We start from the raw sequence: 24,130 nt of genomic DNA, 5'->3' as shown, positions 1-24,130 counted from the left end.
TTGACTTTTTAAATAATAATAACCAAATTAAGTCAGAAAACTTTATTGTTTCTTAGGCGTTACTTACGTTGATTGGAATGATTACCTTTTTTGTTAACTTGTAGCAATTTTGATCAAAATCGAATCACAATATCGTATATCATTACGATGAACTATCAAGACGCATGCTCCGCACTGCAGTCAAAAAAAGAGTAAAAGATGAACTTGCAAATGTATAAAAACTTTATTGCAGTAGAATCCGGTTTTACCGACCCTCAAGGGACCGACGATTTTCGTCGTCATATCCGGAAGACGTACTGACCGAAGGCCCTTTCATATAAGTTTGTATTGGGACCAACCAATCACTCATCAAACTTTTAACCGGACGACCGCAGTCGGTTTGAACGGACTCTGCTGTATTTTCAAGGGATTCAAGGGATTGTAAACTTAAGTTCTTCTTAGTTGAATTTAACCATTTGCAGGTTTTGCATAACTTTATGACAATATAACTTAGCATAATACTTTCAGTTTTTAGGTAAGGAGGTTCTTACATTTTCTTATTGTCGGTTGATATGAAAATGGTAAGACTTGTCGGCGGATAGATAGGCATCAGTTACAGAGAATCAGGATGCTAATAATTATCTAGCGCAATCCGTCCCAAACATCATATTGCGCTTTGAGCGAAGGGTCGGGTAACGGAAACCATTTAAGCTCGAACTCACAGATTGTTAATTTATTAAAATTCAAAAATGTAGGGCCTTAAATGGTTACTTGGTTATCGGTTTGCTAGACTTGCGCAGTTTCCACGAGAGGAGAGAACCAGCGTGCTTTGCACGTGAGACCGGCAATTTCAAATTGATTCAGGAGAAGGGAGAGAGTTAAAAGGGAATCCCCCTGGGTTGAGAGCAGACAGCACTTTCAGCCTTCCCACCATGCGCATAACGTAACCGAAACTGACCCGTTTCTGTCCCTGTCCCTGTCTTGGTGCCTGCTTGGATATGGTTTCTCTTCCGACTTTACTCAGTCCGTTACCATCACGCGGAGATAACGAAACAACGCGCTTCTAACTGGACTTAAATTCTCATACAAACATACCTACATATATGTTCGCGACCAATAGGAACAAGTGTACATCCAATCCATCGAAGTGTCATCGAAATATGTAATTGCCGTTTTTATTGCAATTGCATGAATCAATGTTTTGCAACGAATTCAAATTCTGCACATAATTAACGTCGGAGGCCGTGGGTGATAGAAGTAGAAGAAGGGAAGGGAAGGTGGCAAAGAGTGGAATCCGGTTAACCGGTTACCAAATCGTACAACTGAGTCCCAATGACTGATTACCGAATGGCAAAACGAATTTGGTAATTTAAGTAAGAATCCCGGAGACATTACCACTTTAAGTTTTTCTTTTACTTCTTTGTTGGCATGTATTCTGCTTCCACATAACGATTTCTCTAACATTTACCCACCCTCATCATCATCCCCATTCCCATCTCCATGCCCATCACATCCATCCCATCCCCATTGCCCTTCTATATAGTGCTTGTATTTTGTTTGCCCTTTTCGCTGCCACTGAGCTCGTATTTGGCCGCTGCTGGCGTCGTCTCGGCGCATCCTTTTTTTCCTTTTTTTCTGAGTGTCGGCTCATATCATTTAGATTTCGCGCGCGTGTTTGTGTGTGTGTGTGTTTGTATGAGTTTGAGTGTATGGGTGTCCATACCGCATGGGAGCACAAAATTATGTACATATATGTATGTATGTACGTACCCTGCAGTTCGTGTCTGCGGAGACTCTCCGTCGAGTTTCCGGGGACATGTCCGATGTCTTGGGGGACATAGCGGCGACACGCTCATTTAAGTTGCGGCGACATTTAACATTAGATGGCCTAGCAATAAGGACAATCGGGACAACTGAGCGACATAGTCGACGGTATGTCCGCGGATGGTTTTTCGAAAATGTATTGAGGGACATTTGCAAAGAAATTTCCTCTGAACGTCGACGGTACGTCGGCAGGTCTTCTTTGCGTTCGTGTCAGAGGACGTTTCATCGACATTTGCTTTGAATGTCGACTGTTGATCGACGGATCTTCTTTGCATGCGCGTCAGAGGACGTTCCATCGACAATTGCGTTAAATGTCGACCGTTGGTCGGTGGGACTTTTTTAATGCGCTTCAGAGGACGTTCCATCGACAATTACATTAAATGTCGATAGTGTTGTCCATACAAAAATAAAATACAAAATACAAAATTTTCTTTTTATTAATTTATTCATTTATTAAATTTTTATTTAACAGCAAGGGTATAACAATAAACATAAACAATAAATTATGTATCTTCTAATGCCGCTGGCTGTACTCCTTGAGACATCTGCAACATAAAAAATTAAAATTTGTCACTTCTATTTTTAAAATTTAGAAACTTTATTTGAATTATTTTGAAATGCATGCAAACTTACCTTTATAAATTTTTAATAATTTAAATATTTTCGCTGTAATCTTTCACACTGAAATCTTTGACAACTGTCTTGTACGCAAATTTAAATCAAATGCAAAGAGAAACGAAAATTACAAAGCGACGCGTGCCGAAATGGTAAATAAAAACAACAATGCAGTGTCCCGTTTGAACTTTGTTCTTTTTGTCTTCCTTTTTGTCGCGTGCCGAAAACACAGAGTATGCTTGGCCATAACCGACGATGCATATAAAATTATGTGAAATTTACATATGTTTCACATCAAAAAAACATGCTTATTTAATTATCAATTTATGTATAAGTAACAAGTTATTGACAAATTATGTATACATATATAAAAATAATATGTATATGGTAAAAATGTTCAAATTTTTCCCTCATCCATAAGTAACAAGGGTATGGAAAAGCCGTCATGAAAATAAATATTATTTGATGCTGCATTTTTCCTATTCTTGCCTTTTTTTTTTGTGGCAATTTTTTTCAAGAAATTGTGTTTGCTCAACTCTTTTCGGTAGCCGAAGTGTTTCGATGACGACATTGGATAGTTCGGGCACCGTCGGCTGGTCTTTGCGTGTCGACGCCGGCAGAATTTAATTCTGCCGACTTCGGTATAGTCGACGATGCGGCGACATTGTCGACCGGGGACATTTGGTACTGGAGGGTACATCCATACATCCACATGTATATATATATGTATATGTATGTATTTGTGTGTGTGTTTATGGAGTCACTCTATGTGTGTATAAAAATGTGTGCCATGGCCAGAGGGCCTACCGAAATTGTCTAAAGAACAGAGTCGGAAATTAGTCATACAGTTAAATAAAAGAAGCACAATAACTCTAGCATTTTCCGATTCTATGAATGCACTTCAGGAAAGATGAAATGAATTGAAATAAAGGGGTTATCAATGCAAACCCACGAATTGCTACATCCTTGCAATGTCTAAATGTCTTTCGCATAGGAATACCCTAATTATCCCTTAGACTACAGGGTACTTCTATGTACGATCCACAATGGAACTCAAAACGCGCACTTTCTAACAACAAGAACAGAAATAACAATTTCAAATTAATAAGTAAGCACTTCCGTTTATTTAATCAGACTTTAATCTATAAAAGTAATATAATACAAGCGTCTTGAACCCCACAACCTCTCGCAAGTCAGTCTTAATATTATCACTATATAATTTTGCAAATCGATCCACGAAATTCTGTTTAACTTTGCGATTTCAATTTCCTCCGTTTACCCTTCCTCTCCCCCCAGAATCCAAACGAAAGAAGAAGTTAACAATCTGGAATATTTGTCCAAAGGAAACCAATGTAAAGGACGGCTGATGAGAATTAGGGTACTTAAGAAGTCTCCAAAGGTGTTCTGGCATTTAAGATTATGCGTAGTGGTTCACAACCAAGATGAGATTCGACTTTGAGCAACAGCAGGCACCGTCTCTGCCGAGTGCCAGCAGATGCTTCTACAACTGCCCATGCTTCTGTTGTCGCCAGGGATGCTGTGTCGTGGTCGTGGGCTGCTGCTCCTGCCTCAGCCTCAACTGCAGCACCGGCTCCAGCTCCAGCACCAGCTCCAGAGCGAGCCACTGCCCGCCCCTAATGGCACGCAAGAAAGTCCCGGTTCCTCTCCTCGGCTGGTTCATGGGGATATCAAAGCTTTTGGGCACAGCTGCTGCATTCGCCCGCTGGACCACAGCATTGGCCACTTTGCTCACAAGCTGCATAATCCTGGAACTAGACGGAGGCATCCAACAGTCGACACCAAGTGACAGCCGGTCCAACAACAAGCCGGTGTCCGTGACAGTGCCGACAACCGCGACCACCAAACTGAAGGTGCAAATGCTCTATGGACACGTCTCCTACGATATAGCCAACAACCAGCAGCTAAAGTCCAACAATCTGTGCAAAATGTTCTGCAATAGCCGCAAGCGCCAGCGCCAGTGTCCCACATTAAAAGCGTTCAAGTTCAAGGTAATCAACGACACTGACCAAGGATCAGAATTGAGTCCAGTGTGGATGCGGAGCACAGCTGACCCTGATGTAGATGTGCGCGTCTCGTCGCTGAAGGACTTGGTGTCGTCGTGGCCAGTGTCGACGAATGGAACCACCATTCGCCACTGTGCTAAGAACAAGCGCAATCGAGCCAATCTCGTCTGGCTTCTAATTGGACTTGTCTGGCTGGAGGTGAAGCTAATCAACTGCAATGCCATTGGAAGTGGTGGTGGTAGTGGTTACATCTCCAATATCGTGGCTCACAGAGGCTGTACAATGTGCCACGAGGAGGGTAAAGGCAACTTCTACAGCGACAAAGGTGAGTCCAAGCTTATTTCCACTTATTCGTGCATGTACTTGGTGCCATCTAATCTTTAGCAAAGAATCAATTATCTATTATGTCCTCGAACCCCTCGGCTCACTCACATTTTGATTTTGATCGGCGCACCCAAATCTACAAATACATGAGGAAACTAAAAGATCAGTGTATCAGTAAAAAGATCAAGGGGAGAAAATCTCAAATTTGAACTACGTCTTGATCTCTGTGTATTCAACACTTTCGCCTACATAATTCTGAATTATTGAAATTGTAAGAAGCGCACGATAAAAATGGCATCGGAAAATGAACTTCTAGGAAAACACTTTCAATCAAATACATTTACACACTAACACACATATATATATATACATATATATTTATGTATATATGTATATACATATAAGCATTGTAAATACACGCCAAAACAACTTGCAACTACAATAAACTTAGTTAAGTATACTCGAAACAAATAAATTAAGGAATTCTATAAGTAGATCTTACTGAGCCGACTTCAAAATACTCTTTATTTCTCGTATCTCGCCACATTCCAAATAATCGAAGTCTTTTAAAAAGTATTCTGAATACGGGATCCAACAGCTTCATAATCATAATCCAAATCAAAATAAGACTAATTAACTGAAAAGAAGTTTATCAGTCTTTTAAATATCTTTTTAAAGTTAGAAGAAAGGGATTCCTGTATTCGTCTTGTTTCGAGTATAACACACAACAATCCACAAATATGTAGATACACCCCAGCATACACCAGAACAAATGCAAATGCAGAACAAACTTTGTAACTCACATAACACTTTACAATTGTCACATTTACACAGATAATCCCCACACAGACTACAACAACAACAACAACAACAATAATAATAACAACAAGTACAATAACAACAATTACTACTACAAAAAAACTAACCGAAACCATTACAATATCGCACCAAGCGACCGTGTTCGCCTGGAGTCAATAAAGCGGCAAATTCTGACGAAGCTCGGCCTCACACAGAAGCCGAACGTATCGCATCCGCTGCCAAAGCAATTCATTTGGGAGACAATTAACCGAGCCGATGGCGGTCGGATGGTGGCCAACGATGGCTTCGATAAAGGAAACAACGGCTTCGAATTCGATGGTCACGATCATTTGCATGAGCAGCGCGTCCGAACTAGACATATGCATCCCGATGATAGCTACCTGGAATCGAGTGAATTAAACACTTTCGGCACATTCCAACGGAATCGAAGTGCCACCCAAGCCAGACATGCTGCTGAAGAGTTGAATCAAATAAGTCCAGAAGATTGGCCAGAGGTGCAACAGCTCCATTACAGGAGCTATCACTCGCACAACCAAGCCGATGCGACTTCACGGACTGCGAACCGGCAGAGAAGCCACGATAGCCAAAACCGTAACCGAAAGAGCAATTCGAATGCGTACAGTAAATCAACATATCTGATAGATATAAATCGTAGTAGTGATAGTAGCATCAATAGGGGCATTCATGGCAGCATCGGACCCAATGATTATGTATATTTTAACGATTACAGTGGTTCCAGTAGCAGCAGTCCCACTCCCAGCCATAGTTCAAGCCGCAGGCCGATGAATGTGCTCAACGATGGCAGCGGCATCCCCATGCCCGAACAGGATCTCTCCGATCGCGAAGACTTTTTTGGAAACACTCAGGAAATAATCACCTTTGCTGAAGAAGGTAAGCTAATCGTACATTACACCGTGTCAAGCCACTCGCTCATCCCAAATCGCAAGGCCTAAAGATTCACCTAAGCCGCCTACTGGCCCAAGTAGTCTGCCCTCTGTCTGTGTATGCCACTGACCGTCTGTAAAATATATTTCGTTCGTGTCCATGTGTGTCTGTACATTAGGGTTGTCCAAAGTACAAAACTTAAAAGTACTTAAAGTAAAAAGTGCTCCTAGAGATACAGGCCCTACGTCCCAGTGATGAGCTAAAGATCTCCTATCAATAGATAGTTTCTCCCATTCCACAGTTGAATTTTTACCACTTTTGGGTCGACAAATGAGAAAATTGTGATGTGTTTTCCTGAGCCACCCTAGCCATACGCATACACAACTTGGCAAATGTGTACAGTGCACACACACACACACATAGACACATGTGTCGCATTCATTTCTACTAGCTCCAATGGGTCTGTCTGGACAGAATAATGCCTACACATATCTCTGTATGTATTGGTGTACGCCTAAACGAGGCAAGTCAATGCTGAAGGCTACGGGCTAACGAGTGTGTGAGAGTGGGGAAGTGGATGTGGAATGATTGGGTTGCTTGGTTAGGGAGGGGGAGGGAGGGTATGTGACAAAAGACAGTGTTGGAGTGCAGTGTGTTGGCTACGTGAAGGACGTTCTGCGTTCTGCATTCGGCGAGTTGTGATGTTCATCAGAAGACTAACAAATCAAAATCCTATAAATGCTCGTAACGCAAACACTGGAGGAACACCGGGAATCGGAATCCTTACGCCCCAAGGCTGATTTTAACCCATTGTGCATGCATGCAGTGTTCTTTGAGTGACCACTTATGTATGTACATATGTATGTATGTAGGTGTAAGTATGTCTGCGTCTAGCCGAGACAACCCCCATACGCAACCCCCCCCAACCACTTACGCGTGAAAGTACTGTCGTCTGAGTCTGAGTGTAAGTATGAGTATAAGTAGTTATTGCAGACCGTGTCTGTGGATGGGCTCTGAAGTACTTTCACTATTGTTCTGAGGTGTGAAATAGGACCATCAGACAGTGTAAACAATTAAAAATGCAAAAATGCAAGGAATCCTTGGCTGTAACTCCCCTGTTCCGACCATACACCGCTGTACCCGCTGACTCTACCCGCTGACTCTTTTTAGGAACGCAATATCGAAAGTATCGCATAGTGGAATTCGCACCACAACGGACCCGTGTTCCTAATCAAAGGCTCTCCATACGCAGTGCCGAACTCCACATCCGTGTTGACAAACAACGAGCTGGAGGAGCCAGTGGAAAGTCGAGGGCCAGACTCCAAGTACAACTTAATGTCAACAGTAAGCGGAAACCGCGGGCTAATGTACCCCCCCAGCAGCGAATTAAGATCTGGGTTTTCCAGTTGTCAGCGGGCATCAATATCACTGAAAAGGTAAGTTGACACCCCACTAACCACTGACTACTTGCTAATTGGTCTGTTATCGACTTTTATCGCTGGCAGGGTACTGATCAGGCATTTCTTTTCCGCACCTCGTTCGAGGTCAACACTAAGCACATGGGGTGGCAAAAATTTGATTTGACCGAGACGATACGAGAATGGTACAGCGAGGGCAGCACGGGCAGTGATGAAAATCTGAGACTGCTGATTGACTGCACGGGATGTGGTAACCATTACTCGCTGCACTTGTCATCAACGAAGATGAAAACACGAACGGAGAGCGGTGATGCGAATCTGAACCCATATCGACCGTTTCTTGTGATTCACACTGAGTCAACGAGAACTCGCCGCGTGAGAAGGCGGGCAGTGGATTGTGGCGGTGCTTTGAGTGGCCAATGCTGCAAGGAGTCGTTTTATGTGTCCTTTAAGGCGCTCGGCTGGGATGACTGGATCATTGCACCGCGAGGATACTTTGCCAACTATTGCAGGGGCGATTGTACTGGTCCGTTTCGAACGCCCGATACATTTCAGACCTTTCATGCACACTTCATAGAAGAGTATCGTAAGATGGGCCTCTTGAATGGCATGCGACCGTGCTGTGCGCCAGTCAAGTTCTCCAGCATGTCGCTAATATATTATGGAGATGATGGTATAATCAAGCGCGACTTGCCCAAAATGGTTGTCGATGAGTGCGGCTGCCCATAACGCGAAAACGAGGGAGTGCAGTGCGGGTGGTTTTACAATAAGGAACATAAGAATAAGTATTTTTATTTCTATTGGCTCCAAGGAGGTTTCGAGTTTATCACTAATACTTATACAGAATGGGCGGAAATCAAGATCGATAGCTATTTAAGCAATTGTGCTCAAGCCCAAGCCCAAGCCAAAGCTTTTATTAACCCATAAACCTGCTTCACTGAAATCAAATGAGAAACACAAGTGCCTTGTTAGCGCAGGTAGTGGTAGGAAATAATTTGGAAATCTACATTTTGGGTGCTCGCATGAAAACAAGTAGGTTCACCTCGCCTACAAAACATCTCAGTTTTCGGTTAATTAGCAAAAGAAAACTCCAGATCCTCTGCGGAGACATTTAAATTATAAATTTGATGCGTATTTTTTCAAATTGTTGAATTCAATTAATATGTATAACCAACATGAATAATGATGAGGATGATGATCAGGATAATGATCAGGATGATGATACGGATAATGGTATTCGAGAAGAAGTCGAAAAGTTGAGCAACTGATTGGCGATTTTTCTACTTATGATTAAAACCTTTAAAGTATTCGAGTTTCCGTCCGGTAAATTTAGTTTAAAAAACTCGAAATATTAAACAAATTACTGGTATTGCCACTGGCTCGGACCAGTTTAGCAGTAATAGTAAAAATAGATTTTCATAGGTACATGCAGATTGCCGATAATCGCAATTATTCGTACTCGAAATGTTTTCGAATACTTTCACGGCGCATAGCGAAGGTGTGTGTGTATTAATATGAACCTTTCTTATTCCCATAGTTTAGTTTCAATTGCATTGTAAAACTAAATCTAGAAGTATGACGACAATATATTTACTATCTATCTCTATCTTATTCGAAATTACAAAAGTGCCTAATATAACAATGCATACAAAGTTATACATAATAAATAAAGCTATCTACGACGCAAAGAAGCTTGCATACCCTGCAATTACAGATACAGATACGGTTATCTTAAAAAACACAAATACAAAACAATAAAACTACATTGACAATTAAATCATAATAAACCCGATTGATTTTTCCCCTCGGCCACATTTACATCAAGGTAAGACAAGGCAAGGGTCGAATTTAGACTATTGTGAACCCACATGTGAAATCTTTTACGATGCATCGATCTTCATTAGGATATTGAAGGTACTGTCGTACTTATCTTTAATACAGATCGCCTTTATTGTTTAACATTAGACAATAAATTATATTTTTGGAAAGGGTCAAAGTCCTCTAGGCTCTTCAAATTATCCCGATGTATCAATTAGACTGCTTATTGGTTCACCCCTCTGTCTACACCGTAGTCTGTGTTGCTTTTAAGAGCCAGTCTAACTCAAGCCTATTGACGAGCGATCCATCGAAACAAATATCAATTTCTGCTTATCGACAGCGCATAGGTCTGTCCCCTTTCCACTCACATTTATTTGATGTGTGAGGAGTTCATTGACTTGTATGCTCGGCATGGGGGCCTACTCCTACTCCTCCCAGGTTCGATGTAAGTATCTAATCTTGGAAATTTGGAAAAATTTGTGTGAATTCATTCACCTATCGGATATTATCTGCTATCACAAAGTATTCACATTGTCAAGATTAGAGAAACTCCGACACAATAGTTAAAATTTAAACTCCGAAGCATCTTGCGCGGTCTTCATTATTCCAGCACTTGGTTTACACAAAACAGTCTATTGGGTAAAGTATTCAATATTCGTGCTGGTACTTATAGAGAAAATTATAATAAAATCATTTCTATTCAACAGAACTAGCTAGCGATAATTCAGTAAAAGCAATCCACAACATAGTATTTCAATGATTACCTCCGACCATTTCTATTCTATAAAATTCCTGAAATCTTGGAATTTTCCAGAGGTTTTAAAAACTACACTGTATTCATGCTGCTTGTGCAAATTCTTATTTATAAATAAACAAGAAATACAAATACAAATTTAATCTGTTTAGTAAGTCATAGCTTAGTATTAAAGATAGTCCCGCCATTAAATGAAATGTACAAAATTTATTCCTATCTATGAATTAGATGTGTTGGCAGTCTTCAAATTTCACTATACCGAAGATTTAATGATGACTTTGAAATACCCTGTAGGAATGAGAGCTAAGACTCTATTGAAAACATCCTTTAACATGGTATTCTTGGAAATTCAATAAAAGAGATTCATAATTATTATGACTTGTCGCCATGAGCACTACTAAAAGGACGCAATGACATTCAGTACATAAGTAATGCATATATTGTTGACAGTATTTATTTAGTATTGGTAAAAGAAAAGATTAAAGGAGAAGAACCTGATGCTAAAGTACCGTAAACCAACCGATGTCAGTGTTGGTCGGTTTCGGCCATGGATTTTGGGGGGATACGCTTGGATGGAAATATCTACCATTCTACAAATAAATTTCTTTCGAAACGAACTGTAATTTTTTCTGTCAGGTACATTCAGCTCGAGCTCGAGTCATTTTGTGCTTATCGAGCAGCGTTTTGCTTTTAATTAAAGATTAAAGTTGTTCCTTATCAGGAAATACTGCAATTCATGTATGTACATACATCTGTAGATCGCCAACACAAAACACAAATATATGCACAAACCAGAAAGCCTAATCCGAAGTATCACACCGAAGAATTGGTTAAATACAGATGACAGTATACTATACTTTACGATATTTTTCAGAATTCATTATTTTTATCACCTGGGACTAAGTGCTTCTGGGTCAATACTCTGCATTCGATGAGGGAGATATGTAGGTAATAGATCATAATTATGTTTTGATCTTATTTCAACAATTTGCAAAAATTAAATATGAATAATCTGTGAAAAAAATTGTGCCTAATTGAACTTTCGAGCAATCTGGCGCAAGAGTCCGGGCAGAAGCAACATTGTCCTCGACAGCTGCCAGCTTGGCTCATCCACACCCTCAACTGCAGGTAGCCGAGGTTTATAATCTGTACACATCGCTATATTCCACACTCACACCAACCAAATTATACAATGTACAATGCGCATGTGTGTATACAGATAAGTGTCGAACAGAGATAGTGCTGCGAGAACTGAGCCTGGTCTGGGGTCGAATGCGTCCAAGTCGGATCATCATGAGATAATAGAAAGTACTTAGCACCACAGCGGAGGCATGAACGGGGAAGGGGCCAGGCACTGGCAGTGGCAGTGGCCAACCGCGGGCACCCTTCACCGCTGATAAGTTTAGATTTCGGTTTCGGTGCATGAGACCAATCCAGCGGGACGGAAAAATAGCCAGCCCATGTGTGTACCGACAAGTGAGTTATTTAGGGAAGCCGGAGCCTCACCACCCAGTACGATCACTCTCACTCTCACACGTTGACGCTAGCGTTGACGCTGACGTTGTCGTTAACGCTGACAGAGCCATCAATTTGTTTCCCTGTCTTGAATGGGCTTCAAGTGGACGCGAGGTATTTAAAGTGGGTGTTCAACTGAAATCCGGCTTAATTCGAAAGTAGTCGTCGTCGGATCCGTAGCGAGTTCAAATCGGAGTCAGAGTCGTTGGTGCACACATACATATGCCATTTAAATCAGTGGTGTGAAAGGAATAAAGTGAAATTAATAGTGGTGCTTAAGGTACAGCAATGATATCCTGAATTTGTGCAAAACGGGGAAAAAAATAAATAAATAAACAAACAAACAAAACAATTGAAACTGAAAACTTGTGGAATAATTTCATATCCACACATACAGACTTGTTAGTCTTTCGAGAACAGTCGTTTAGACTGAATTAATGATATGAAATCTGTTTAAAAATTGGTGCTCAAATTACCTTTCATTTATTCTGTAGACGTACCAAGGGATCCAACGCGATGGCCAGGACGCTTAATCCTTGCCGTTTGAGTGGAATCCTCTTCTGTCTGCTATTCGCGGTAACTACAAGTGCCGGTAAGTGGATTATATTATTTCTAGATTGTTCTTACACACACACACACACACACACACACACACTGTACGAGAGTAGATTATTCAATGGACCGCGAGTAGTAAAAACGTTATTAATCAAAGATTGAGATACATAGCTGATTCGTATTTAATACGAATACGTGAGACTTGAGTTCATTAGTCACCTATCCTCTACAACATTTTAAGAAATACCCCTAATTCACATTACTAAATTTAGTTATTTTTAATTTATGTTGTAAACAATGTTTTCATTTTCTTGTCGCCAATTTCCGTTCTTATATGCTTTTTTTATTTATGTAAATTTGACTAGTTTGCGTAGAAATTTGTCATTAGACACACAGACTTGGGTATAAAGAAGGACTCTGGTGTCGATTCCTATCACTTTTAGCGATGGATTAAAAAAAAATTCTCATAAAAAACATCCTAAGGAAAAAGTTTATTGGTTTCATAGAGAAATCGGTTGTTTCGCACAAAAAAGAAAGTTCTAATACCGAATTCGAAACTGTGTTCGTATGATATTAATCTTCTACTAGAACTTTAAGTTGATGTGGTGAAATTTTTCCCATTTATGTCCTTTCTACTGCAGCTTGGAATATATTTGGCATCAGACCAACATAATAAATTGTTCGCTTGTTTTTACGTTTGTCAGACGAATAGATGAAGTTATAGGAATTTGATCAAAATCAATTTAGAAATCTGGATTGATTCTAAATCCTAGACTCGAGAAATATTGACATTATCATATATGATGGTTCCAAAGACAGGATAGGCATTTGTTTTATTTAAGAATTTAAAAAAAAGGATTTTAAATGAAAGATTTCTTACTATGGGGCCCACTGGTTTATTCAATTAGGAAACCAATTTAATTGTTTTATTTTGCATTCTCTTTTGCAGATGGCAGTTGCAGCAGAGGATGTCCCAAATGTAAGTCATATTGAAGAAAAATTGTGCTGAACTGTTGTAACCCAGTCAATATATTCCCATTTTTCTTAATAGCGGACAACGGTCTTCTGAAATATACCCCTGGCCACTTTTATGAATATGCGTTCGACAGTATTCTAACGGTTGGACTGAGCTCCGGTGCTGTGAGCGAAGCCGATGATACTAGCCTCAAAGTGACCGGTACTGCCAAAGTCTTTGCTGAGGGCAACTGTGGCTACACTCTGCAAGTTGGTGCCGTCAAAGTAACCAACACAAAGGAATCTGTGGAGAAGAAAATAGTGAACAACATACAAAAGCCAGTGCACTTCACTCTGTCCAACGGCCAGGTGGAGCCAGAAATCTGTACCGATGCTGGGGACTCGGCCTATTCGCTAAACATTAAGCGTGCTATTATCTCTCTGTTGCAATCGGGAACCGAATCAGGCCACGAGGTGGACGTTTTTGGGCAGTGCCCAACACACACATCTGTATCAAAGGCCGGCAATGGTGATACTATCACGAAAGTGCGTAATCTGAACAGCTGCGCCCATCGCGAGCAAATCAACAGCGGCCTAATCTCTGGAGTGGTCAACGAAAAAGCTGGAATCTCGTCCAGTCTTTTGTTCCAGGCCGACTACTCCAAAGAGGCAAAGGTTGAGCGCGGTGTTGTTGAGAACGTGCAGCTAGTAGAGACATACAAGTTCGCCGGAGTCACCAAGGGCAACTCTGACGTGAGCGCTAAGGTACTGACTACTCTGAAACTTAAGAATGCTGGAGGTACAGCCGGCTCGGCTCCAGCAACTGGATCGGACAAGGCTAGCATTATTTTCCAGAAGCCTGAAACCTACACTGCCAAGAACATCAATGCCTTAAAGGCGGCTCTTTCGGAACTTGTTGATGCCACCAGCGACTACGTTAAGAAGGACAGTGCCAAGAAGTTCGTCGAGCTCATCCGTCTTCTGCGTCAAGCAGACACCGACACTCTGCTAGAACTGGCGGCATTCCCACACCAAAACAAAGTGCAGGCTCGCAAGGTCTACCTTGATGCGCTATTCCGCACAAACACTGCCGAGTCGGCCAGAGCCATTTTGAAGCAGCTAAACAAACTTGATGAAAAGGAAAAAGTATTTGCCATTTTGTCACTTAACCTGGTTGAGTCGGTCGATAAGGAGACTTTGACCCAAGCTACAGCTCAACTGACGCCAAGCGCACCTAAGGAGATATTTTTGGCCGTCGGAACCTTGGTTGCCAAGTACTGCACTCGCCACGGCTGTGAACCAAGTGAGATTGAACCTATTTCGAAGAAGTTGGCCGATAATCTGAAGTACTGCAAGGCCAGCACCAAAAGGGATGAGGAACGCATTGTGTACATTTTGAAGGGTATTGGCAATGCTCAGAGCTTGGCCTCCAGCATTGGATCTGCTTTAACTGAGTGCGCATCCACCGGAAGATCAAATCGTATTCGTGTCGCAGCCCTGCAAGCTTTCTCCACTATCGGATGTGATAGTGGTCTCCAGACAAAAGCTATTGAATTGCTTAAGGACCATAATGAGGATTCCGAACTGCGTATTGAAGCCTACCTGGCAGCCATCGCATGCCCCACCGCCGAGATCGCCAACCAAATTGCCGAGATTGTCAACTCCGAAAAGGTGTACCAGGTCGGTGGTTTTATTGCCTCCAACCTCAAGGCTATACGAGACTCCACAGATGCTACTCGGGAGCAGCAGCGTTACCATTTGTCCAACATCCGTGTGACCAAGCAGTTCCCCCGCGACTACAGACGCTACAGTTTTAATAACGAAGTTTCCTACAAGATTGACGCTCTGGGATTCGGAGCCAGTTCGGACTACAAGTTGATATACTCGCAGCATGGCTTCCTTCCCCGATCGGCCCGTCTGAATGTTACAACCGAAGTATTTGGCACCAATTTCAATGTTTTCGAAGCAAGCGTACGCCAGGAGAACTTGGAGACTGTTTTGGAATACTATCTGGGTCCAAAGGGATTGTTGAACAAGGACTTCGAGGAAATTGTGAAGCTTATCGAAGTAAGTGGATCTGAGGCTGCTGGGCGCTCCAAGCGATCCATTGCCGACGACACATCAAAGACTGCAAAGAAATACAAGACTTACGGCAGTAAAAATGCCCAAGATTTGAATTTAGATCTATCGCTTAAACTTTTTGGTTCAGAGTTGGCTTTCCTGAGTTTGGGTGACAATGTACCAAGCACATTGACCGACATTATCCAGCACTTCTCTGCGGCTTTCGACAAGGTGAAGAAGGAGTTGTCCTCATTCGAAAAACAATTCGCCTGTCACCACCTTTTCCTGGACACGGAATTCTCGTATCCAACAGGTGTTGGTGTGCCACTTGAATTTTCCGCCCAGGGCTTCGCCGCAAACAAGATAGATTTTGCTGTCAATATTGACGTCAACGACATTCTAGAACAAAACTGGCAGAGGGCCAAATATCGTTTGAAATTCGTGCCCAGTGTCGATATCGATGTCAATGTGCAGTTGGGCTTCAATGCCCAAGTTCTGTCAACTGGCCTGCGAGTTGTCTCCACCGCACACTCAGCGACTGGAAGTGACGTGACCGTATCCATTATCAGGGACGGAGACGGTTTTAACGTGGACGTCGAGTTGCCCCGCGAAAAACTTGAGCTGATTGATGTCAACCTAAACACGGAGTTCTTCGTCGCCGAGCAAGATAAGCAGAAGACAATCGCTTTGAAGGGTGCCAAGAAACAGAAAGCAAGCCAGCCCAGTGAACTTTGCTTCAACCAATTGGAGATTGTTGGACTAAATGTATGTGTAGTCAGCTCTACAAGTATTAATGACATAACGTCGATTACCCATCAAGGAAGCGGTGCTGGAAAGGGACATGCTCTAATTGATGAACTGCATCTGTCACGACCATTCTCGTTTGCTATCTATTTGACGACAGAACGCCGATTCAACTTCAAGGGTACTCACTTGACCCTGCCAACAGGCAGTCAGCAATGGAAACTGGACTACAGCACACCCGGATCTAAGGTCTCCCATGACACTAGTATTGCCTTCGAGTTGGGCTCTAAACCACGAACCTATGGCCGCATTTCTTTCGACAATCCACAATTCCACTTTGGAGTCGAAGCTGGAGTCTCCAATGACAACAAGGAGTTGGTCCTTTACGGTCAGTACGAGCACGACAAGGAAATCAAGAAGAGCAAGATCGGATTCTCCAAGAATGGCAATGAATACAAGCCCCTCATTGAGATCCAAGACAAAAATGGTGTCACAAACAACATCAACGGCTACCACGCTGATGGCAAGATCGTTGTCCAGCAGACCGGCGAAAAGCAGGCCCGTTATAACTTCCAAAACTTCCAAATTTCCAATGCCAATAACGAACGCGTTGTGGTCAACGGATGGGCAGATGTTGGCCCAGCCTCACTTAACACCGAACTGCACGTTGCTCCTGGCCAGCAATCGTACTTGGTAAAGAGCAACTTCAAACTCGAGAACGGACAATATGCTGTTGGCTTTTTCGTGAACGATGAGCGCTCTCCGGAAACTGTTTACGGAAGCTCGGCTCAGTTAACCATTGGTAATCAACTTTACTCCTTGAAGACCACCGGCAAAGCTGTTACCTGGGCTATTGATACTGAAACCGAATTCGAGTTTGTGAAAACAGAAAATTCGAATGCCATACGGTCGGGCAAATTCTCCCACGATGTGGCTATTCAGCATAAGGGCAAACCAGTGGGCGGCCTGAAAGTCAAGTCTACTTTTGATGCAAACAAATTCCAAGTGGAGGCGGAAGCCACCCGCGACCAGAAGGTCGGATCTATCAATGTCAAGTATCAGAGCAACCAGCGATCAGTTCGGGACTATGCTTTGGAGGCTAACGTGAAGCTTAACAAACATTTCGTTGACTTTGTCTCGAAGTGTGATGTCAATGGAAACCTATTTGTCGTCGATAACGTCCTAACCACCAGCTGGGGCACTTCGTTGACTATTAAGGGTGAATTGGGCCAACGTTATACAGCACAAGATATCCACATTGATTTACAAGGTAGCGGTCAATTTAGCGGAAAGGACAAGCCTACCCAATGGACCCTTAAGGTTATTGGCGCACCAGACAAAACCAACAGCGAATTCCATCTCATCCGCGACAATGCAGATGTGATCAAATTCACCGGTGAATCTCAGCACCCTCAGGATAAAATCTCTGCAGCTAAGATTAACTTGATTGTTAAAAATCTGCTAACTGCCAAGGCTGACTTTAAGGTCGCCAAGAATGGAAAGGGAGAACTGACTGCCACCGTAGAGACTCAAAAGACGGAACCCAAGCACAAGCTTGAAGTAGAATCAAAATTCCTAGTTCTTGCCCCTAAATATGACATCGATACTACCTTAACCCTAGACGGTGAGAAGAAGCTTCATTTGAAGACTGAGAACAATCTGGATAAACTGAAGTTCTCCACCAAAAATGTCGTGGAGGCAAACAACAAAAAACTATCCTTTGACTCGGCTGGCAGCGTCAAGGGAGATTGGCGTTCGAATGGAGAAATCCAGGGCACCTTTGTTCTGACGACTCCGGAGGGCCGCGTTATTGATGGTAGCATCAATCGCAAACTGACAGCCAATCCAAAGACTGGCATTACCCAGGGCAATGTAGATGCGCAAATTGGTGAACAGCAACCCGGCGGTGGCAAGAAGCGCTCGTTGGCCATCAAGGGCAAATTAGAAAGCTTAAACGTGAAGACCAAGGAGTTCTCTGCTAATAACCAACTTGTGTACACTCCATACGAGGGCCAAAAATGGGAGATTAACAACAGTGTAAAACACCTGCTGAAGGGCAGCAGCAAGAGCTTTGAATTCGAGTCCACCTCCAATGGTAACTCTCTTTTCAAGCCCTCACAATTCTCCATTGTGGTAGATGAGTACAGCCAAGTGCATGCAGTTGGACGTGTTTCGGCCAAATATGGTGATCGTCTATCTTACAACCTTAATGGAAAGTACCATCTTGCTCAAGGTAAGTTAAGATCTCATTCAATTTCTACAAAATCCGTTTTAGTCGTTCCATTTTCCCACAGTCAAGACAAAAACAATCTCGACATTTTAAAATTTTTTGGCATCGATTTCAATTTTAATTATTTTTTTCTTTCCAAGGCAACGTGCCAGCTACCTATGAATTCCAGAGTAATCTGCAAGCCCCTGATTCCATCGTCAAGTCGTGGGAGGTGAACAGCAACGGCAAGGTACTGAAGCCATCGGTTAACGAGGACAGTAACGCTGCCCACCATATTGAGTTGTTCTTTGACACAAAGACCGGAAATGGATTGTTTGGACGCGTAAACACCGTTTGGAAGGGCACACCGCAACAGGGTACATACTCATTCGAGTCCCAAAACAATAACATGGCCGCTCCATTCAAATTCGATGGAAGCTACCAGCGCCAGCAGTCTGGCTCTATCCGGGACGGAGATGCCAATGGCAAGCAGAAGTACGCATTCAACGCTCAATACGGCGATAAATACCTGAAGACTAATGCTGATGTTACCTATGCTGCTGGAGAGACCGCTACACTGCACTTTACATTTGACTCGAGCCACGAGACGGCCAAGAACATTGAACTGGACATTCGCAGTCACAAGGAAGTCGAAGATTCCTATGTGATCTCCGTGCAAGCGAAACAGGCTGGTAAATCCTACGACTGGGAAACAAAACTATACCGCTCTGCCCACAAAAAGGGCGTCGACGTCCACGTCAAATTGCCATCGGGTCAACCAATCGTACTTACCGCCATTGTGGAAGTGCTAGGCGAGCGTAAGGCTAAGCTAACCCTGGATATTCAAAACCTGGCAGAATTGGACTTCAAGCTTAACACCGAGGCTTCGTACACAAACATTGACGACTTTTACATTGTTGGCAACTGGGACTCAAAGAAGCTGAAACTCGATGGATACGTCTTGGACGCACGCGCACAAGGCAAGAACATCAAGATTCAATTGAAGAATGCCCAAGGAAGTGTTTTCCAAGGTACTGCCACATACGCACTGAAAAAGGAGCAGAACAAGGCTATAATTGAGGGTCAAGGACAGGTTCAATACCAAGGCAAGTCCCACTCGGGCAACTTTAAGTTGACTCGCCAACTGTTTGATCTTAACACTGACAAGGAAGTCGGATTCGCATACATCTTCAATGGCAACTTTGGCCCCAAGAACGGCGTATCAACCTTGAAGATAACGAACAAGGAGTTTAACTCGAAACTGTCTGTGTGCGAGGAGAAGAAACAGTGCACCAACGTCCAAGTCCAATCGATCATCACCGTTGATGAACAGCAATTGGACTCTACTCAGCATTCAGCCCTCATTCTGGTTGATCTGCGAGAGCTCGGACATCCGTACGAGTTTGAGTTGAAATCACAGACCATCCGTCAGGGATTCAAGTACCAATATAGCCTTGATGGTCTCATCGTCTCCGGAAAGAACCTGAAATACCAAGTCCAGGCCAACGTTTTGCCGACGGGCTCAACGGTTAAACTAACACTTCCGAAACGTCAAATTCTGTTCGAGACAAAACAACAGATTCCTAGTGATGGAAAGTTCTTTGGCCACTATGAACAATCCGCTTCCTTCTACATTGACAAATTGCAGCGCCCCAACGATGTGGCCAGTGTATCAGCCATCTTGGACATCTCAGGAGTCGAACGTGTTGCCCTCAATGCCAAGGGTCTCATCAAGCTTGAACACCCAACTATTCGTCCACTAAGTATTTCTGGTCATTTGGATGCCAACCGCAATCAGCGTATTGCAAATGGTGAATTAGTATTTGATGTATTCCGAGTACCGGAACAGAAGGTGATTGTAACCAGTGAGGTGCGCAATATCAAGGATCAGAATGGCTTCAATGTGACAGCCGTTCACAAACTGCGTTCCACTGGACTGCAATTGCAGTATGAGATAAACACTCACTCAGCCATAAATACCGAGACACGGGAGGTAAGTGCTGGTGCTGAGATTCACAGCGGAAACACCGATAAGGCTGCTGCCTGGCTTTATGCAAACAAGGAGAAGTTGGAAATTTCGGTCAGCGCTTTAAATGAGCAAATTATCCAAGTGGTCGGCGATTACAACAAGCAGAAGCGTGTTGCAAAGTTGAACTACAAACTGCAGCCATTCGGTCTTAAGCCGGTGGAAGTCTCGAGCGAATTCCAGCCAACCTGGGCGAAGTTTACTCTGAAGCGTGCTGACCTTTTGGACGCCAATGCCGAAATTAAGCTTGGCAAGGAGATCAAGTTCGATGTGATTGGCAGTGGTAAACAGATTTTCAACGGACGTGTGGCTCTAGATGCGGCGAACTTCCTGCAAACCAGCTATAAATCTAACGAGGACGATGTTAAAGCTTTCCTGGTAAGAAAAGCTCAAGTCTCACTGCCATGGACATTTTTTTATAATAATATATCTCTTATTATTTTAGAACGCTGTCGAGACGGAAGTGAAGGCAGAAACCGAAGCTATTACCGAGAAGGTTAAACAGCGCTTCGAGAAATTGCGCCAAGTGTCGGATCATCAATTGAAGTTGGCTAAGGAGAGCACACCGGACTTTACCAAACTGAAGGCCAGTTACGATGAAAATGTCAAGTCAATTATCCATGAACTAGAGTCCGATCCTACCTTGGCGTCGATCATTGAGAGCATGTAAGTTGGCACACAAATTATTTTTTAGTATGTATTATAAAACAAAATGTTTGCAGTCGCACCTTGTACGAAAAACTCACAAAGATCATTGACGAAGTGACCAAGTCGACATCGGCTGCTTATGAAAAGGTACACAAGACTTTGGTCGAGATCTATGAGAAGTTGCAGGCAGTGTGGAAGGACTCTGTGCTCCAGGCCTGGGAGCAGTTTGTTGTGGCTGCAACCAAGCTGGTCGGTCAGTTGCGTGTTGAAATCGTAAACGCCTACACAAAAGCCTTCAAGGATATCCTAGCCATTCTCGAGAAATACGGACCGGCACTGAAGAACTACGGCAAGGCCATCAACGAGTCGCTCAAGCCGGTGCAGGATGCTGCTCAGGAAATTGTCAAGGTTTTGGTAACTGCCGCGGAAGAAATCATCGAGGAGGTCAAAAAGTATTTGGCCCAGCTCCCATCCTTCGAGAGCATCCAAGCTGAATTTAACAGCAAGGTCCAAAGCTTGAAGCTCGTTGAAAAGACCCTGGAATTCCTCAACAATCTGTTCGACCAGTTGCACATTTTGCCACAAACTCCGGAAACCAACGAACTGCTGCAGAAGCTGCATGAATACTTGGAAGCCAAATTGAAGCAGCAATCTATTAACGATGAGAAACTTTTGGATGAACTTGTCAAGCTGTTTGTCAAGGCTGTTCGCTCAATCTGGCATTCAATTGAAAGCAGCGCCCCATCTGGTGGCTTCCCCGTGGGAGACTTGCAAGCCTGGTTCAGTTCCCTGCCTCACTCCGTTAACGTTTTTGGCAAACTGCCGGCTCTCCTGACTTTCCGCTCCAGTGTGATCAACTTCCTCCTCAACGAGAACTGGGAGACAATCTTCAAGAAGGATCTGTTTAGTTCATGGGTGTTCTTCCAAGACTTTGAGCTGCGCGGTCACATTGTCGATGGCCAGCATGTGTTCACTTTCGATGGACAACACTACGCGTACCCAGGTAATTGCAAGTACATTCTTGCCCAGGACAGTGTGGACAATAACTTCACAGTAGTCGCCCAATTGACCAACGGCAAGCTCAAGACCATTACCCTCATCGATCGTGATGCGAATTTCCTTGAAGTATCTGACACCGTTGCTCTTAAAGTGAACGGCAAACCTGTAGAGTACCCACAGAACTTGCCTGGCATTCACGCCTGGCGCCGCTTCTACACAGTCCACCTGCATTCTGAGTACGGAGTCACTGTCGTCTGTACCACCGATTTGAAGATCTGCCACGTCAACGTGAATGGTTTCTACACTAGCAGGACCCGTGGTCTCCTGGGCAACGGCAACGCCGAACCTTATGACGACTACTTACTCATAGACGGCACCTTAGCAGCTGATTCCGCCACTTTGGGCAACGATTACGGTGTTGGCAAGTGTGCGCCTGTGGCATTCAACAAAGATCAGGTTGAAAGCCCGGCCCGTGAGGAGATTTGCAGCGAACTCTTTGGACTAGAGTCCCCTCTGGCATTCCACTATCTGACGCTCGACGCAAGGACCTATCGCACGTCTTGTGACATTGCACTACAAAAGGTGGCCGAGAAGGAGAAGGAGTCGACTGCCTGCACATTTGCCTTGGCCTACGGATCGGCCCTAAAGCAACTGCATAAGTGGGTGTTGTTACCCTCACGCTGTCTCAAGTGCGCCGGCGCTCCTGGCCAACGTGAAGTGGGTGAAGAATTCTCCGTAAAGATTCCAAACAACAAGGCTGATGTCGTCTTCGTCGTCGACATTAACGTGACCCCAGTTGTTCTGAGCAATCTTGTCGCTCCCGCAATTAACGAAATACGCGACTCACTGAAATCTCGCGGTTTCAGCGATGTACAAGTTGGTGTCATTGTCTTTGATGAATCGAAACGCTATCCAGCCTTGCTGACAAGCGACAACGGCAAAATCAACTACAAGGGTAATGTGGCTAACGTTCAACTGAATGGTCCCAAGAACTTCTGCGATAACTGTGTGGAGCAGATTATCACCGAAAAGCGACTTTTGGATATCTACAATGTCCTGGAGCGGCTCGTGAAGAGCGTTGTCCCTGGATCGGATGAGAAGGCATTCCATCTAGCCCTCGACTATCCATTCCGCGCTGGCGCTGCTAAGAGCATCGTTGGTGTTCGCAGCGATTCGCTTGAGTACAAGAACTGGGTATGTACATTGAAGCGTATACAATTCGTACGCGTCTAACCTGTGTCTCTTTCATTTCTCCAGTGGAAGTTTGTGCGGGCGCAAATAACAGGAACTGTCACCAAATTCGATGGTGCCCTGCTTCATCTGATTGCTCCAGTGAAAGGACTGTCCTTGGAGGGAGTACCAGCCGAAAAATTAGTTGGTAAGTACACATTGGCCTGATGTATGTATGCGAGGAAAAATTTAAACCATTCCACTCGTTACAGGCTTTAACTCTCGTCTTGTTGCCACCACTGAAAACAAGGATAACAAGAAGCGCACCAAACTCCAGTTCGAAAACGATATGGGCATTGACTTTGTGCTCAACAATGGCGGATGGGTATTCGATACACAGAACTTTGACAAATTGAAGGCTCCCGAGCAGAGGAAGGTACTCAACCAAATTACTTCCTCCATCGCCGACACCTTGTTCAAGACCGAAATAGTCAGTGACTGTCGCTGCTGGCCAGTCCATGGCCTGCATGGGCAGCACAAGTGCGCCATTAAGTCGTCCACCTTCGTACCAAACAAGAAACCCAAGGCCGCGTAGAAACCTACACTGGTTCTTGTTCACTCGAATCAACATTAATCTTTCCGATGGATAATCTGAATATCTAAAATGTATATAAGTTATTAAAAATATGCACACATATCCTCAAAAAATTTAAATCTTCCCTGCTTGTTTTTATTATTTTGTTTTATTGACATGGCATTTAATACAAAAATTCGAAGGGGCGGGCTATA

The 24,130-nt window shown here is 43.4% G+C and overlaps 2 protein-coding genes across 3 annotated transcripts; both read left to right on the top strand.

Moving 5' to 3' along the window:
- The first annotated feature begins 1,016 nt into the window (after positions 1–1,016).
- Actbeta (Activin-beta) lies at positions 1,017–9,675 on the top strand. Of its 2 annotated transcripts, none has more exons than XM_068298153.1 (5): positions 1,017–1,343; positions 3,715–4,767; positions 5,601–6,476; positions 7,641–7,906; positions 7,976–9,675. In XM_068298153.1, exons 2-5 carry the CDS (start codon positions 3,861–3,863, stop codon positions 8,615–8,617), a joined length of 2,691 nt encoding a protein of 896 aa, XP_068154254.1. In that variant the 5' UTR covers positions 1,017–1,343; positions 3,715–3,860; the 3' UTR covers positions 8,618–9,675. The 2 variants fall into 2 exon arrangements, with proteins under 2 accessions (XP_068154254.1, XP_068154253.1); XM_068298152.1 differs by having other exon boundaries at positions 1,017–1,352.
- A 2,452-nt stretch (positions 9,676–12,127) lies between these two features.
- apolpp (apolipophorin) lies at positions 12,128–24,055 on the top strand. The gene is made up of 9 exons (XM_068298136.1): positions 12,128–12,255; positions 12,470–12,567; positions 13,480–13,509; positions 13,582–18,522; positions 18,660–20,902; positions 20,970–21,190; positions 21,247–23,365; positions 23,429–23,549; positions 23,614–24,055. The coding sequence occupies exons 2-9, from the start codon at positions 12,492–12,494 to the stop codon at positions 23,934–23,936; spliced, it is 10,074 nt and encodes a 3,357-aa protein (XP_068154237.1). The 5' UTR covers positions 12,128–12,255; positions 12,470–12,491; the 3' UTR covers positions 23,937–24,055.
- Positions 24,056–24,130: the final 75 nt, after the last annotated feature.

This window comes from Drosophila tropicalis, unplaced genomic scaffold (genome assembly GCF_018151085.1).
Source record: "Drosophila tropicalis isolate 14030-0801.00 unplaced genomic scaffold, ASM1815108v1 contig_859, whole genome shotgun sequence".
Lineage (NCBI taxonomy): Eukaryota > Metazoa > Arthropoda > Insecta > Diptera > Drosophilidae > Drosophila > Drosophila tropicalis.
This window is presented reverse-complemented; position numbering and strand designations above follow the sequence as displayed.